This window comes from Calidris pugnax, unplaced genomic scaffold, assembly GCF_001431845.1.
Source record: "Calidris pugnax isolate Ruff unplaced genomic scaffold, ASM143184v1 scaffold44, whole genome shotgun sequence".
NCBI classification, from domain to species: Eukaryota; Metazoa; Chordata; class Aves; order Charadriiformes; family Scolopacidae; genus Calidris; species Calidris pugnax.
The window spans coordinates 7595639-7609253 of NW_015094506.1; the positions used below are offsets into that span (position 1 = coordinate 7595639).

Sequence of the window (13615 nt, forward strand, 5' to 3'; positions counted from 1 at the left end):
AGACCCAAACCTTGATCCAAGGACTCAGGCACTCAAGCTGGATAATCAATGGATTCATCCATTGTAGATGGGACTATATTTCTGAAAAGGAGGTTTGGCAGAGAAAGAAACCCAGACAGAATAGTTTCCCAATATCCTCAGTGCTTGATTTATTTAACAGTTTACAAAAGATCTAAGCCACGGAGAGCTCTGCTTCTTTCAACTGCAGCCCATATTGCTTTGCATGCCTGGGGAATTTAGTCTTTTAGGGAAGTTTCAGTTCTGAGCTACGCTTCCATACCCACAAGTGAATTCCTTGAGAGTGGAAGAACAGAATGGAAGCAGGCGATACGGGAGCATGTTAATAGCACTGCACAATGCTCATCTTTCATCCTGCAACAGGCCAATGCAGCACTGCCCATTACACAGCATGGACTACATACTCAACCATATGTATTCATACTGCTGTCCAGATGCTGTGTCTTTGGATCTGAGGTGCATAAAATCCACAGTGAAGAGCGGCATTTATTTCAAACACTGGAAGAAATTTGGTGGATTGACTACAGTGGCAAAGGAGGTGAAAACTTCTGTAGGCCTTCCCCATGCAAAGAGGGAACAGAGTCAGCCTGAGCACAGGCATCCCTGCAAAGCGTCCAGCGTCTTGTACACATCACCATGCAATAGCACAGCAGCTGAACAGACTACAAACACATGAAAACTGGATTCCAGGCTAATCACGAGAAATGGCATGTAATCGTTAAGGTTTTTAACTGCACTTTAAACAAACTTACTTTACTAAAAGAAAAATATATGTTTAATGGGGGTGGGGGGAAAGTAATTTCTACCCACCTGCTCCATGTTGCTCTGATAAAGGAATGGGAGAAGAAGGCTCACAAGCACTGAATTCTGACTCTTTTCTTGTATAAATTTGCTGATCCTGCGCAATGAGACAAGGTGATTTACTATTTTATATCAATCCAATCACCAGTACAGAGCAAAGAAGAACTCAGTCAGCACTAGTACCATTCCAGGTGGCTTTGTCAGCCCATCCATCTGTACCCAGGCCAACAGAGCGTACCCACCAAAACCATGGTATCAGCCCAAGTATTCAGTTCCACATGACTGCAGGCATTTCTGCACCTTTTCATACACCCCAGAGGCACTGGGTTTGAGTACCATCAATACAAACTGCTAGAATCAATTTCTGAAAACTTTTCCCCTCTCAGTCACTGGCAACTTGCAAGGTCAATGACAAACAGGTATTTTCAACTGCTTTAAATAGTTTGAGACTTATGAGTTTTTAATTTGCAACCTATTGTAAGCCTCTTTCTTCCTCCCTCCTTTCGACTTTTTAACTGTTTTGAGCTCTAAGGAATCACTTACTTGGAAAGTATACTCAGCTCTTTGCTGACTTGAGCTCTATACTTCTTCTTTTTCACCTTCTCCACATTTAACATTGTTTTGCTGAAGTACTGAAGTATGGCAGGAACATGAGGCAGAACCAAGCGGCAGCCTAGGCTGAGGGTCTCTGTAAGGGATACAACAGTGAGCAACACCCAACTCTGTGCTGCAAGCAACAGAAGGGAGATCTGACCCTACACAAACAAAGGGGGAAACACAAAGTTTGTCATCAGTGGAAGATGACTATGTAGGGCACCTGGCTGCTGGGGATGTGCACTTGCTAAAACCAAGTTTACCATGTCCAAGCTGGGATCAAAGAAAGCACACACAGAAAATAAAAGCTTTTCTCACAGATTTCAGTAACAGCTCCAGTAAAGCATGGGCTTACCAAAAGGTACCAAGGAGGTTCCTCAAAGGTAGTAACTGTCTACTAAAACGGCTGGAGCATTTATAGATGCAGGTTTTTTTATTCTGCCACTGGCCTCTTGTGCCAATCAAAGCTGCCATAACTCAGGCACAGCAGAAAGTGCTCTCCTTTCCACTGCTTCTGAGTGTTACAGGTGAAAGATGGCTCCCTAGCATCTTACCACTCCCTAGCCCTATGCCACTCCCTAGCATACCACTCTTCTGTTTATCACCATTCAAAGATAAAAAGAATCAATGGCAGGTCTTTCTTATCAAGATCTGAGACTAAACATCAGTGATACATGACAATGTGCCTATGGGGAGTGGGCTTTTATATAAAACTTGATGTTAAGCTCTGAGTCAAGTCAGCAACGCAGCTCTTGAAGTTATCCTGTCATTCAAAGCTTCCTAGACAAAACAGGTTGACAACACATTTTCCCTCTTCATAAGGAATTTCTCTACGTGCAGGACCCTGACACTCAAATGTGGATCTCACCAGTCTTGAGACAAGCAGGATACTACAGTTCTTGAGCATGTCAAGACAAATTTGTACACTGACTATTCCATCTCCACTGGGAGGTTTCCTTCCCCAGCATTCTCAGCCAGTGCAAAAACAACCTCAATGTAATCTAACACCTCAATCCAGAGCACCCAATGGGCCTCTCACACGACTCTTACACACGCATACCTTCTGTCATGTCTCCCGTGACCATGAAAACACAGTCAGTCACGCTCAAATGGGAAACCTGCCCCGTGGGTTCAAAATCTGGGCTGTTGAGAAGGCTATCGGCTATGTCCATCACGAGACTCGATGTGGCCTCAGACAAATTCTTGGCTGACAACACAGCAAACACATTTGACAGTATATCATACTCCGGGTGATCTGGCCGTTGCTTGGCCAGCAAGGGGAAATACCTGAGAGAAAGATTATAAAAAAGATAAACTGAAAATTTACATTTAGAACTTTATAATTCTTTTGTACAAAAAGGAAACGGGGAAAAAGCGCACAAATCACAGAACAACACTGTCATGAAAAACAGAAGGTTGAGAGGTCATCAAGTCCCTTTTCTTGCTTTAAGTTAGCATCACCTAAACCTAAACCTTGCTCCACAGATGTTTGTCCAAGTATCCGGTTAGTCTGCTTTTAACCTAACGATCCAATACCATTTTTTATATAAGTTGTTCATGCCTACAAAGGACTTGTCTTAAAACAGATACTGGATACTTAAGCAAAGGAAAAGCAGTGAGTCTGTGGAAGAGGTAAAAATCATTCGAGAGCCAAGCTGGAATTTCTCACAGTGTTTGCATCCAAAAAAGCTCTTTTACAACTTTTCACGTCAGAATGTCAGTCACAGATTTTATGCTGAACCTACTCACATTTTTTCATAAACTAGAAGTAAGAAATCAAAAAACATGAATGAAATGATATAGTGCAAAATTCACTCCCCACCTCCCAAAACTAAGAAGTCATTGATCAAAACAGACATATTCTGAGAACTAAGCTCTCCTCACCTGCCAGCTGGGTTAGGGCTACATATCTGCTTGGTTGTTCATAATGGGAAAAGCAACCCACTAAATAAAGAGTAACTGCACAAATTTGAAAGCTTTCCAACTGCATCTAGACTGCTATCCAAAGAATAACAGCCTAATGGAAAAAGAAAATATGGGCTTTGACACATAATCTGTTAGAGTAACGTGCTCCTTTTTCCTTGAATTCTGTGTAATCAGCGAGGAGAACACTTACCTGGGATTCTTACTCCAGGTGTGAATGAGTTTGAGCAGAAAAGTTGGAGAATACTGACTCTCTGAAGCCAACCTGCAGACCTAAAGGAGGTAAAATTCGGATATCAATGCAACACGCAGGTAAAGCCACTTAAAAAACCTCATCTCGAACAAAGATCCCACTAGAAGCTATAGTTTACCTTTTGTAGAAAAGAATTTAATAATCATTTTTCCATCTCCCTCAGTATTTGTGGAACCACTGTTAGATTATCTTACTCTTATTTATACACTACTCCAGCTATCATTTTTGCCCTCCCCTTGAAAGTGACTCCACACGGAGCCTCACTTATGCTGCAAAGACCTAGCAACCTCTCCCGGACATACCTATGAGATCTCCAGTGCAACACCCAAGACTCACTCCTCCCATATTTCTGATGCCCTGGCTGCAGCACCTGCCATTCCAGCATCTGCTCTACATCCCCATGGCCTTGGCTGCTATAAAAACACCATCCCTGTTCAGGGAGAGGCTCAAGCACTGCATGTAGGGTTTGGACTAGCCCAATCTGAGCATAACAGAAAAGAAGGCAGGTCTGACCATCATAGCCAAGGTCTTGGAAAGCTTCTTCTCTTGCCCTCAAAGGCTGGCAATGTTATCACTCTGCATAAAACAGAGCTTTTCTGAATTATGTACATTGAAAAGTAAACTGTTAATTCAATCCTGCAGGACTGCTGCTGTGAAGGGTAACAATATAGAGCCTCTACAGCAAACTCCTGGGGTATGAAAAGCAGCAAACTCCAGTTCCAAGTAAAACAGGCTTAAAATAAAATGCCCTCTCCACGAGTTTTTATACACACCAGTTCCATAGTCTTAAAAAAAGGAAAGAACACACGTCAAACAACTCTTCTGTCAAAACCAAATCCTCATGCAGTTCACTGGCAGAAACTGCCTCTAGAGGGAGCTTCCGTATCATACTACCATCCAAGCTCCAAAACAGTATGTCAGGACAGAACTATCCAGACAACAGGAATTCCAACTGAAAACAATATTACATCTTGTTCAGATTTCCTCAACATTTCCAAACACAATGCTCCCCAAAAGCTTTAAGTGCTTTGCTGACTTAAAGCCTCAACCGCATGCGTGAACTGCTCTGGGACTGCAGTAAATGTTCACTGCTTTGCCAGTGTGGCACCCTGGCCTTGAAAAGACTCCATGGAAGAAACAGGATCATACAAGACCTTGGTGCCCAGCTCACTGAACTACAGAGCTATAAGCACTGCTTGAAGGTATTTTATCTATTGTTTGTCCACATACACATCACATACTGTTACTGGAGGAGCAGAGAAACAAGGTAGGAGTAAACACGCACAACGCCTAGAGAAGCAGATCCAGGGTTTCACAGATCACAGCAGTTATTCCTGGTGCCCTTCGACAGTCTTTTCTGCTGTGAGGCATTTGGACTTATGGAAACTTCAGAAGTCTCAGTGGATGAGCTCAGCTGGCATCAGCCCCTCTTGCTCAGTTACCCCTTAGGTGGAGGTAACTGCCTTCAGAGCAGAGACAACCCAGCAGCCGGTACAGGCTCTCCCTGCTAATCTCAAATGCCATCAGTGCACTGACATGGCCAGCACAATTTCATTTTCAATTCTGTGTGTTCTCTCTTCCTCTCACAAAAGTGCCTTTTCCCAACTAAAAAGTGATCTGAGTTTCTCTGACAAAGGCCACAACCCTGTGCTTTGTCACAGTGCTCACACAGGACTCCCAGCAGGAAGGCACAAGAGCACACAGCCCACCGACAGACCCTGCTGGCTCCTTCCTTTCCTGCAGCACCATTTGTTTTCTGCAGTCCCCTACCACAGGCCCTAAACCTGTCACACAGTCAAGTAGCAAAGCGTACCTAGAAATGACTAGTATTATTTTGCTTCCCTAAAGCACCCAGGGAAGAAGTCTGCTTCTGTGGTTGAAGAACAAAGAAATGGAATCCATTTTATTCAGATGAACTAATTTGTACTTTAGCCTGTGACTTGATTATTCCAGGACTAATCAGATATGAGCCAAGAAACAGGCTTTGCACTCACACACACCAGAATGCCAGAATCTGTCTGAGGCCACATCCAATCTTGTGACAGACAGAGCTGACACAATGGACTCCCAGTGCAGGCGGAGTTCTCTGCATGGTACAAATTACACACAAGTTGGTCCAGAAGAAGAAATACTTACCTGAGGCCATACCACTGCATGGAAAACTGCATCAATCTCTTCCACACTAAAGCTGTAGGTCTCATAATCAGAAAAAAATTCTGCCACAAGCTTGAGTCCAAGACGTCTCAAATTCTTCAGTGGATTAATCAACCTAGGTTGGACCTGTAAAAACAAAACCAAACCCCAGTAAGACCTTTGCAGAACAATTATTAACTACATGCTCTGAAATCAAATACAGCAATTCTCTGATCACAGTTACAACCTTTGCTGGAACTATCACAACGTTTTTCTATTTTCTCCTGTACCTTGTTCACAGTAGCAATCTACCTCTCACAGCTAACCTGAATTTTTCTAAGGGGTGCCTGTTCCTGCACTTACTCAGTTACACAGGACTCCTTCAGCTTATGAAAATCTATGCTGACAGCTTTGAAGTAGCATCTGCCCCTTTTGGACAAAATGCAGAAAGCTACAACTCAGCTACATTTCCAACCCGGACAAATAATTCTGTTTTTCACAGGAAAGGACGCAAATCAGCTCTCAAAAGTGAATTTGTGCTTTGCACCCTGAGATTTACTGGGAAGAAAAGAGATCAACAAACAAGGAGAAGAGGTAGGAATAGGGAAAGCAAGAACGTGAATCACCTCCTCCAATAGCGTGGTTGGAAAACATTACAGGAGGATGCTTCCTGTACCCATGTAGCACTTAACATTCCATAGCCGTTCTGGGGAAAACTTTTCAGTAAGGAAATCAGCTACACAGCTGAGCATGAAGTTATTTGTACACTGCTGCATTCTGACTCTTCTCCTGGAGAAGAGTCTTGACTTGAGTAACCTACATTATTTCCATACTGTGCAATGATTCTATGATTTCCAATGCACCTCACAGCACAAACACATGAAGTGGCTCCATGGTGCAGAGGTACTGAACTCCAGTCTCAGAAACAACAGAGCTGTGTCAGAGCAAATAAAGGCCAGTGCCCAAGACTGGAGCTATGTTTTGGGTTCCTCTGGGTTTGCGGTACATATCCTGGATCCATCACACAGTATAAACAGTTGTATCTCTTATTGTGCAAAGCAGCTTTGGCATCAAAGCTTCACTGAAAGACATCACGATTTTTTAATTTTATGTACCTATGTACTTCTGAAAAGACTACCCTCTTCCAGGCAATACACTGCTAAACACCCTTTGCACCCAAAATCACAGGTAAAAAGACAAAGAGGAGATGGTGGAAAAGGAACCAAACATGCTTTTGCCCAGGACCTCCCAAGCTGTGCTGAATGTGTACCAATGGTGTGCAATCAGCTCCCAGGCAGCAAGGGAGCTGCTTGAAGGGCCAAAGAAAGCACTAACCAGGCTGCTATTGCTAATGGTGACCCCCCAAATGAAATAATTTTAGGTTTCTCTCTGTTCAATTGCTGTAAGAGCAGTCCTCTGAGATCAAGTCTTTGAGAGGACAAAGAAACTCAATACTGAACACGAACAGTAGGAAATGGTAAATTAATAACTTGGCTTAAAACAGTCAAAGTTGACATTTAACTCTCCAGGCAGTATCAGTCTGCAATAAACCACTCTCAAACTCCAAGAATGTCTTCTAATCATTAGCCAAGATAAACAGATTTCTCACACTCTTCCTTGAGCTTTTAACATCTCACGGGCTAATGAAGTGCTAAATTAAGTTCAGACAAATGGTAGACTGTCGCTCTGCACGTTACACAATGGTGACAGAACTACTGTGGTAACCCTGGCAAAATGTGACTATCCCAGCAATGCACAAGGTAGCTTATAAAACTCTTTTCCCAGTACAAAACATGTAGGCACATGCTGAAACCAGACTCTGGGATGCTTCTGTCCTAAAATTTGCTCATTGCTTTCATAAATGAAGATGGTTACAAAGTTCTGTGCAACTATACAGGCAACTATGGGACCTTGGATGCCACCTGATTGCAAGGGCTTGCTTTGACAGATTGTTCTCAAGAGAAGTTTTAACCTCAAATGCTCACAGACGGGTCTTGGCAAGAACACACACACAGTGACAAAACATTCATTACCTAACACCACTTGCTCAGTCTATCATCTTATAATTCCTTTCAACACTGCAGTGATGGTGATGACCATGCAGTTTGCTTGTTTCACAACTAATATATGATCAGGCTCTGCCCCGAACCTGACTCAACTCTTCCTTTTCCTATTTGGATTGAATCCTGGCAAAGGCACTGATTTCAGAAAGAAAAGCCTAGCTCAATACCATAGCTTCCAAACTGCTGGCAACAGACCCCCTGGGCTAGCTGGTCTAGAGCTCGGGATCTCTGTGCTGCTGTCCTGAGCACAGGGCAGCAGTAAGTCAACATGACCCATCTTTAGGTGCAGCCAATCTTTAACGAAATGTTTTCCTCAACTGACCCTGTCTGCATGTACAGCCAGTGCACAGCAAGGGAAAAAAACATTTGTGGTGCTCTGCAGAGATGCAGCAGAGACTCAAATTGTGACACCGGATTAGCATGACTACTCCCCATACAGAGCTGAACGTGCTTCTGGTGTGCTGAAAGCATGGCTGGTAGCCACGTTCTTTCTCCCTGTGTCCCAGGGCAGGAGACAATCACTGTAGATAATCACTGTCATCACCCACAATGCCGAGCTCCCCAGGAGTTTAGCACCACTACAAAACACCCCAATGACAAGTTTTGCTCTGAAGTCCACAGGCAAGGAACTTTAAATCCTCTCATTCCTCTGCTCAAATGTTTTATCCTTGCAGCCAAAAAACTACACCTTTAAGGCCAATTTTGACTTCTTGCCATAAGATCTTGTTACATCCTTACAATACATCATTTACCTTTCCCTCCTGCCTATCTGTCCACAGAGCAGGTAGGCAGCAACGCACAGAGATCACCTCCAACTGTCTCTTCAGTAATTCAAACAAAAATGCAGTACAAAGCAGCTTTCTCAACATGTTAACTCTGCCTGCGCTTCCTGAGCCCTGTAGCACTTCCAGAAAAAAGTCACTGGCCCCTATTTTGACAGACACCCAATTGCTAAGCTTAATTCCCTGCTAGCATTAAAGTTAACCTTTATCTGAAGCAGTGAAGGTGTACATGTGCAAGCAATGTATATGTATGCATATATCATACCTTCTCTCTTTGCTGGAGGATGCAGGATACCACAGCCGTCATGCAGAGCAGAATCTGTAGAATTTCAGGCAGGTACTGATGGATCAAATGTCCTATGTTTTTCAACACAACTTCGAGAACACTGAAGAGGCTATGCTGACGCCCAAGAGGCAGGACTTTACCTAAATCTAGCTCTGAAATACTTCGAAGCACTGCAGCCTGGCAAGGCCCTGCAACAGGCAAAGGGACAGCAACTTATCTAGAGAAACACTACACAAATAGCCACCATCGAAAACAACTTTCAATGAAGAACAGTATAATGTGGCTCTAAATTACAGTTCCGCATGTTCAGCTTTTTAAATAACCACAGCTCCAAGTCTCCATCTCTCTGTGCCACCCAGATGTCTCCCACTGCTACAGTAATCAGAGCACTTTACAACCTCTGTTTATTGCCACCATACGCAGGCCAGTTTACGATGGCAGTGATTTTCACTCCTGGCCTGCTACAGCTTACTTGCACAGCTGGGGCAAGTCACTTCAGTTTTTCTGACCTGTATAACAGAGCAATCGTGCTTTGTAAGGAAAAGCTCAGAGGAATCCCGCTCCTTATCAAAACTTTACTTTCATCCTTTCATCCTCCCAAGGCACTGTTAACCACAAACTGATGCACAAAACAGTACTAAGCGTATTTATCCTCCCACATCTCTAGAGGTCAGGAAGTACCATATCCCCAGGTTCTACTGCCTGTACCTACCATTACTGAATTGCTTCACAGCTTCAAAGAGCAGATCCAAGAACATCCGTATCTCCTCTGGCAGCGAGCCGGCAAGAAACCGCAGAACAATCGACATGCGAGTACTCGCTGAAGACTTGCCCTGTGTTTTACTCCCTGTTTTGTTTCTCATTCTGCCGTAGAGAATTCTTCAAGAGCCAAAAAGAGGTTGCATTAGCTTTCAGCAAGCCATCTGTTTCCTAGCCTCTTATTCTACAGGAGAAATTCCATTTTATTTAAAAAAGTTCCCTAATGAGAACAAACTGAGTGGAAGTCTTTCCCCCCCTGCCTTCAGGGTCTCCACTGAATTACTACACAGTGTCCCAAAACATCCCAGGGAAAGTTCAGCTTCTGCTACTACAATAGAAGCTTTGCTGGAGACTTCAGGTATAAAACTAGAATTCCTCCAGGCTTGCTTGAGGGCAGTTACAGCTGAAGAAGCAACCTGCATGATAACTGGCACCACTGTCTCTCAGTAAGCGGTAATACTCAGTGAACTGAAATGATCTCACAGTTCTCTGTAAGCCTTAGAAGAAGTAGTAGTTACCAAAATGCTGTTTGTAAAGAAAACACCATTTGCATAACACATTACATAAAGGTGTTAATAAGGAAACCACACAGAACATCACAAACTAAGTCGTCAAACCATACCATTAACCATAGGTTTATCTCAACTAAGTCGTCAAACCAAACCATACCATACCATTAACCATAGGTTTATCTCAACGGTCTAAAATGAGAAGCAGCAGCATTACATCTCTGCTTATGGTACTTTGACATGAAACCTATAAACCTGCACTTCATGACACACCTCATAAGAACAGGGATGAGATCTGGTCGATGCTCCGCTTTTACTACTGCAGTCTCCTCAGAAATACTGAAATGGACTATTTCTTCTTTAAAGCTCTTGTCCTCCAGAAGCCTTTGCAAGTTCTCCCTGAAAGTAATAAACACTATTATTATGAGGGCACATAGGGGTTGTAAAAATAAACAAATGCACAACCTCCCCTATACCTACTTACCTACCTATCTATTCTATTCTGTATATAAAGTATTAAAAGTACTATGTCCCCCTGCTTTTATCAAAAAAATACTAAAAAAAATCAAGCAAGTTCAATCTAATTACATAGGGAAGTACCTCCTGGACACATTCTGAAGAGATTATTCAACCACAAACTATAGTTTTATGCTGTCACTTTCTCTGAGTGGTTATAAAGCATCTCTACAAATTACCTCTTTTAAAAAAAGCACTCAACCTTCTGGGACAGAATAAAAGTGTTACTTTTTTTGTTTACAGGAAAATGGCAACACCGACCAACCTTGAGACCTTATTTCCTGTTTTAGATAGGAAATATACAGCTGGCTAAAACTAAAATGTATACATATGTTTTCAATAAATACAGGCAGGGCTCTCTCTTTGAAGCAACTGACTTCTGATATAACAGCAGGCTCATTCACTGACACTAAAATAATATAAAAGCTTTTACCTGTATGGCAGTAGATGAGGATGCTTGTATGTCATTATGCAGTCAAGAGCTATTCTCTGTACACTCTGGTCTTGATGGGACAGTAACTGCAAGTGACAAAAGAAAGAACATGAGTCCCTGTCTAGGAGACAGAAGTCCTTACTGCAAATAGTGAAACAACCCAAAGGCTCCAAGCTCAAGCAGGTTTTGGACAAGCTCATCAGAATGGAAACAGAATGTATGTGTTGCCAGTATAAAGCCAAGATACAAATACACAACTTTCACTTATAAAAAGCAGACATGGTTGCTGGTAGCTCATATATACTTTTCCCTCCCGTCTACATAGAATAGTTATACTGTTTGTTTTTTCATAATTTTCTTTCGGACAACTGTCAGCTCGCATTTTTAACCTCCAAAACCAGTTACCAGTTGTGCATCTGGGAAGACTGGATTAAAAAGCAGACTACCCAAACTATCCCAAGACACCTGTCTGTCTTTCCTGTGACAAACACAAAATACTCGTAAGACTTAATATGCACTTGATGTGCAAATTTTCACTAAGATTTGCCATCTCTTGAAGAGGACTCCTCATAACCAGGCACTAAGAAATATAGATCATTTCCCCAGGTGGCACCCTTTTCAGTTCCTCAGTCTTCTACCAAACAGCACAGGCTAGAATCATCAAAGGTCACTTTGCCATGATGCCCCTATGCCAGATGAACACACCAACCCTGACAAGACACAGAAATAGCGAACAGTAAGTGATGAAGTAATCTCTCTTCACACACTGTTTTGACCGGTACACACTGGCTCAGTATTTTCCTAAGAACACAGGCAAAGAAACACATGGACCAACTCTTCCTAAGCCAAACTCTGAGGTCGACTGAAACAGAGTGAATTGTTCATTAGAGATTCTCTCATCTGGGGAGTAATGAATGGACCTTCCAACTCCCACATCAGGTGCCGGGTGAAACCCAGGGAACTATCAGGTTCCTACCATTTAACATAGTTCTACAGCCCACTGACCACAGCCTCAGAGAACAGAAACTGGGAACAATTAAAACAAATCCCAATGATCTGAACAAATCCACAAATCGGGAACCAAAACCCCAGTAAAATGAATAAAATATCCTTTTAAAGAGTGTAGGATAAAGACCTAGAAACTCTCTTCAGAGTCATATTTTTGTCAATTCTTTCAGGGAAATCCCTCAAAAAGGCATCTTATCAAACAGAATATTCTTCAAGAAGAAATCCGTTTTCTTTTTTAATGCCATTTTTATAGACTGTGACTCCTCCCGTCCCATTTCTTCTTAGATATGTTTTCCTGCCTCCCTTACTTAAAGTCAGAAAAGCTTTTTGGTTAGAACAAGCATTATCTATGCTCTGCTCTTTAATCCCTGTTCCCTGCTTATTCACTTAATCTCTATTTATCTTCAGTTTTGACATTGACAGTGACTTATACACTATGCACTGACAGTGTATATGCCTGTAACAGGCAAAGGAACTGTATCATCAGCCACTAAAAACAAACAAACAAATAAAAGAAAAACAGAGAGAAAGAGACATACACATAAAATATTTTTATTTCCTTTCCCTTTCTGCAAAGGTATGCTTTTTCATAATGATGGCCATGACTGCATTTCTCCATCCCAAGTGCTAGACAGGATGAGGATTCTGAATTTCCCACATTTTGTATCTCAAATCACAACAAGAAATGCTGGAAGATATAAAACTGTAACAATTTGGAAAGAACAGCTGATGCAAAATGATCTACTATTCACACTGACCATACTCTTTGTAGACAAATCACTGTAGGACAAGGACAAATCTCCTTGGGTCTTACCCAAGCTTTGGATTCAAAATCTTCTTCCAGATCCTGCTGTGCAAGGGCAACAGACTCCCTCTACAGCCACTCCTCCACCTTGCCAAAGACTACTACTTGTCTGCTGCCAGATCTATTCACATGAGCCACTCCTGGCAAACTAAGCCAGGTATCTCAAGCAGGTCGTTGCTAAAGGGGCTCATTTCAAGTGAAGCCTGCTAGGAAGCCCTCTCAAGGACAGGCCCTTTTTCAGCTTTCATGGCTGGGTTCAGAGAACGACCAGTTTCTGCAGTCTTTGCAGAATGCAGACACTGCATTCAAATAAGAATGATTTCATTTATTAGCTGTAATTCCAAAATACAGCAAATAGCATCACCTGGGTATACAACGCATTCAACTTCTGCTCCAGATACAACGCACGAGGATTTGAGAATTTAGAGAAAACTTGTAAGTGTGCTATTAGTTGCCTGTAAAACAAAACAAAACAAGTATTTTTTTTTAAATTACAGAAGAGACAATCCTGCATTATCATACAGAAATGGGGAACTTTCATTAAAACTGACTAACAAGAAAAAAGAAAAAAAAAAGCAAACACAAGAGGATCCCAAGTCTCTAAGTCTCCATTTCAGAGACATAGCAAGAGGTGTCCTACTCCCACTTCTAAGCAGCTCCTTCCCCAGATGTCACCTCACTGCACAGAGAAGGCTCTTCCTCAGTAGCACTGGATGGGCTCAGTTTTCAGCG

The 13615-nt window shown here is 42.4% G+C and overlaps 1 protein-coding gene across 1 annotated transcript in view; it reads right to left on the reverse strand.

Annotated features, from left to right (window-relative positions):
* Positions 1-13615, reverse strand: part of UTP20 (UTP20 small subunit processome component) — a 65179-nt gene that overhangs the window by 27403 nt on the left and 24161 nt on the right. The window contains exons 23-32 of the mRNA XM_014963631.1: positions 13248-13338; positions 11071-11156; positions 10395-10520; positions 9566-9732; positions 8833-9041; positions 5726-5869; positions 3530-3609; positions 2474-2700; positions 1363-1507; positions 829-916 (exon numbers count right to left, since the gene is read on the reverse strand). Of these exons, the coding sequence (XP_014819117.1) occupies positions 829-916; positions 1363-1507; positions 2474-2700; positions 3530-3609; positions 5726-5869; positions 8833-9041; positions 9566-9732; positions 10395-10520; positions 11071-11156; positions 13248-13338 (1363 nt within the window). The remainder of the gene's footprint in view (positions 1-828; positions 917-1362; positions 1508-2473; positions 2701-3529; positions 3610-5725; positions 5870-8832; positions 9042-9565; positions 9733-10394; positions 10521-11070; positions 11157-13247; positions 13339-13615) is intronic.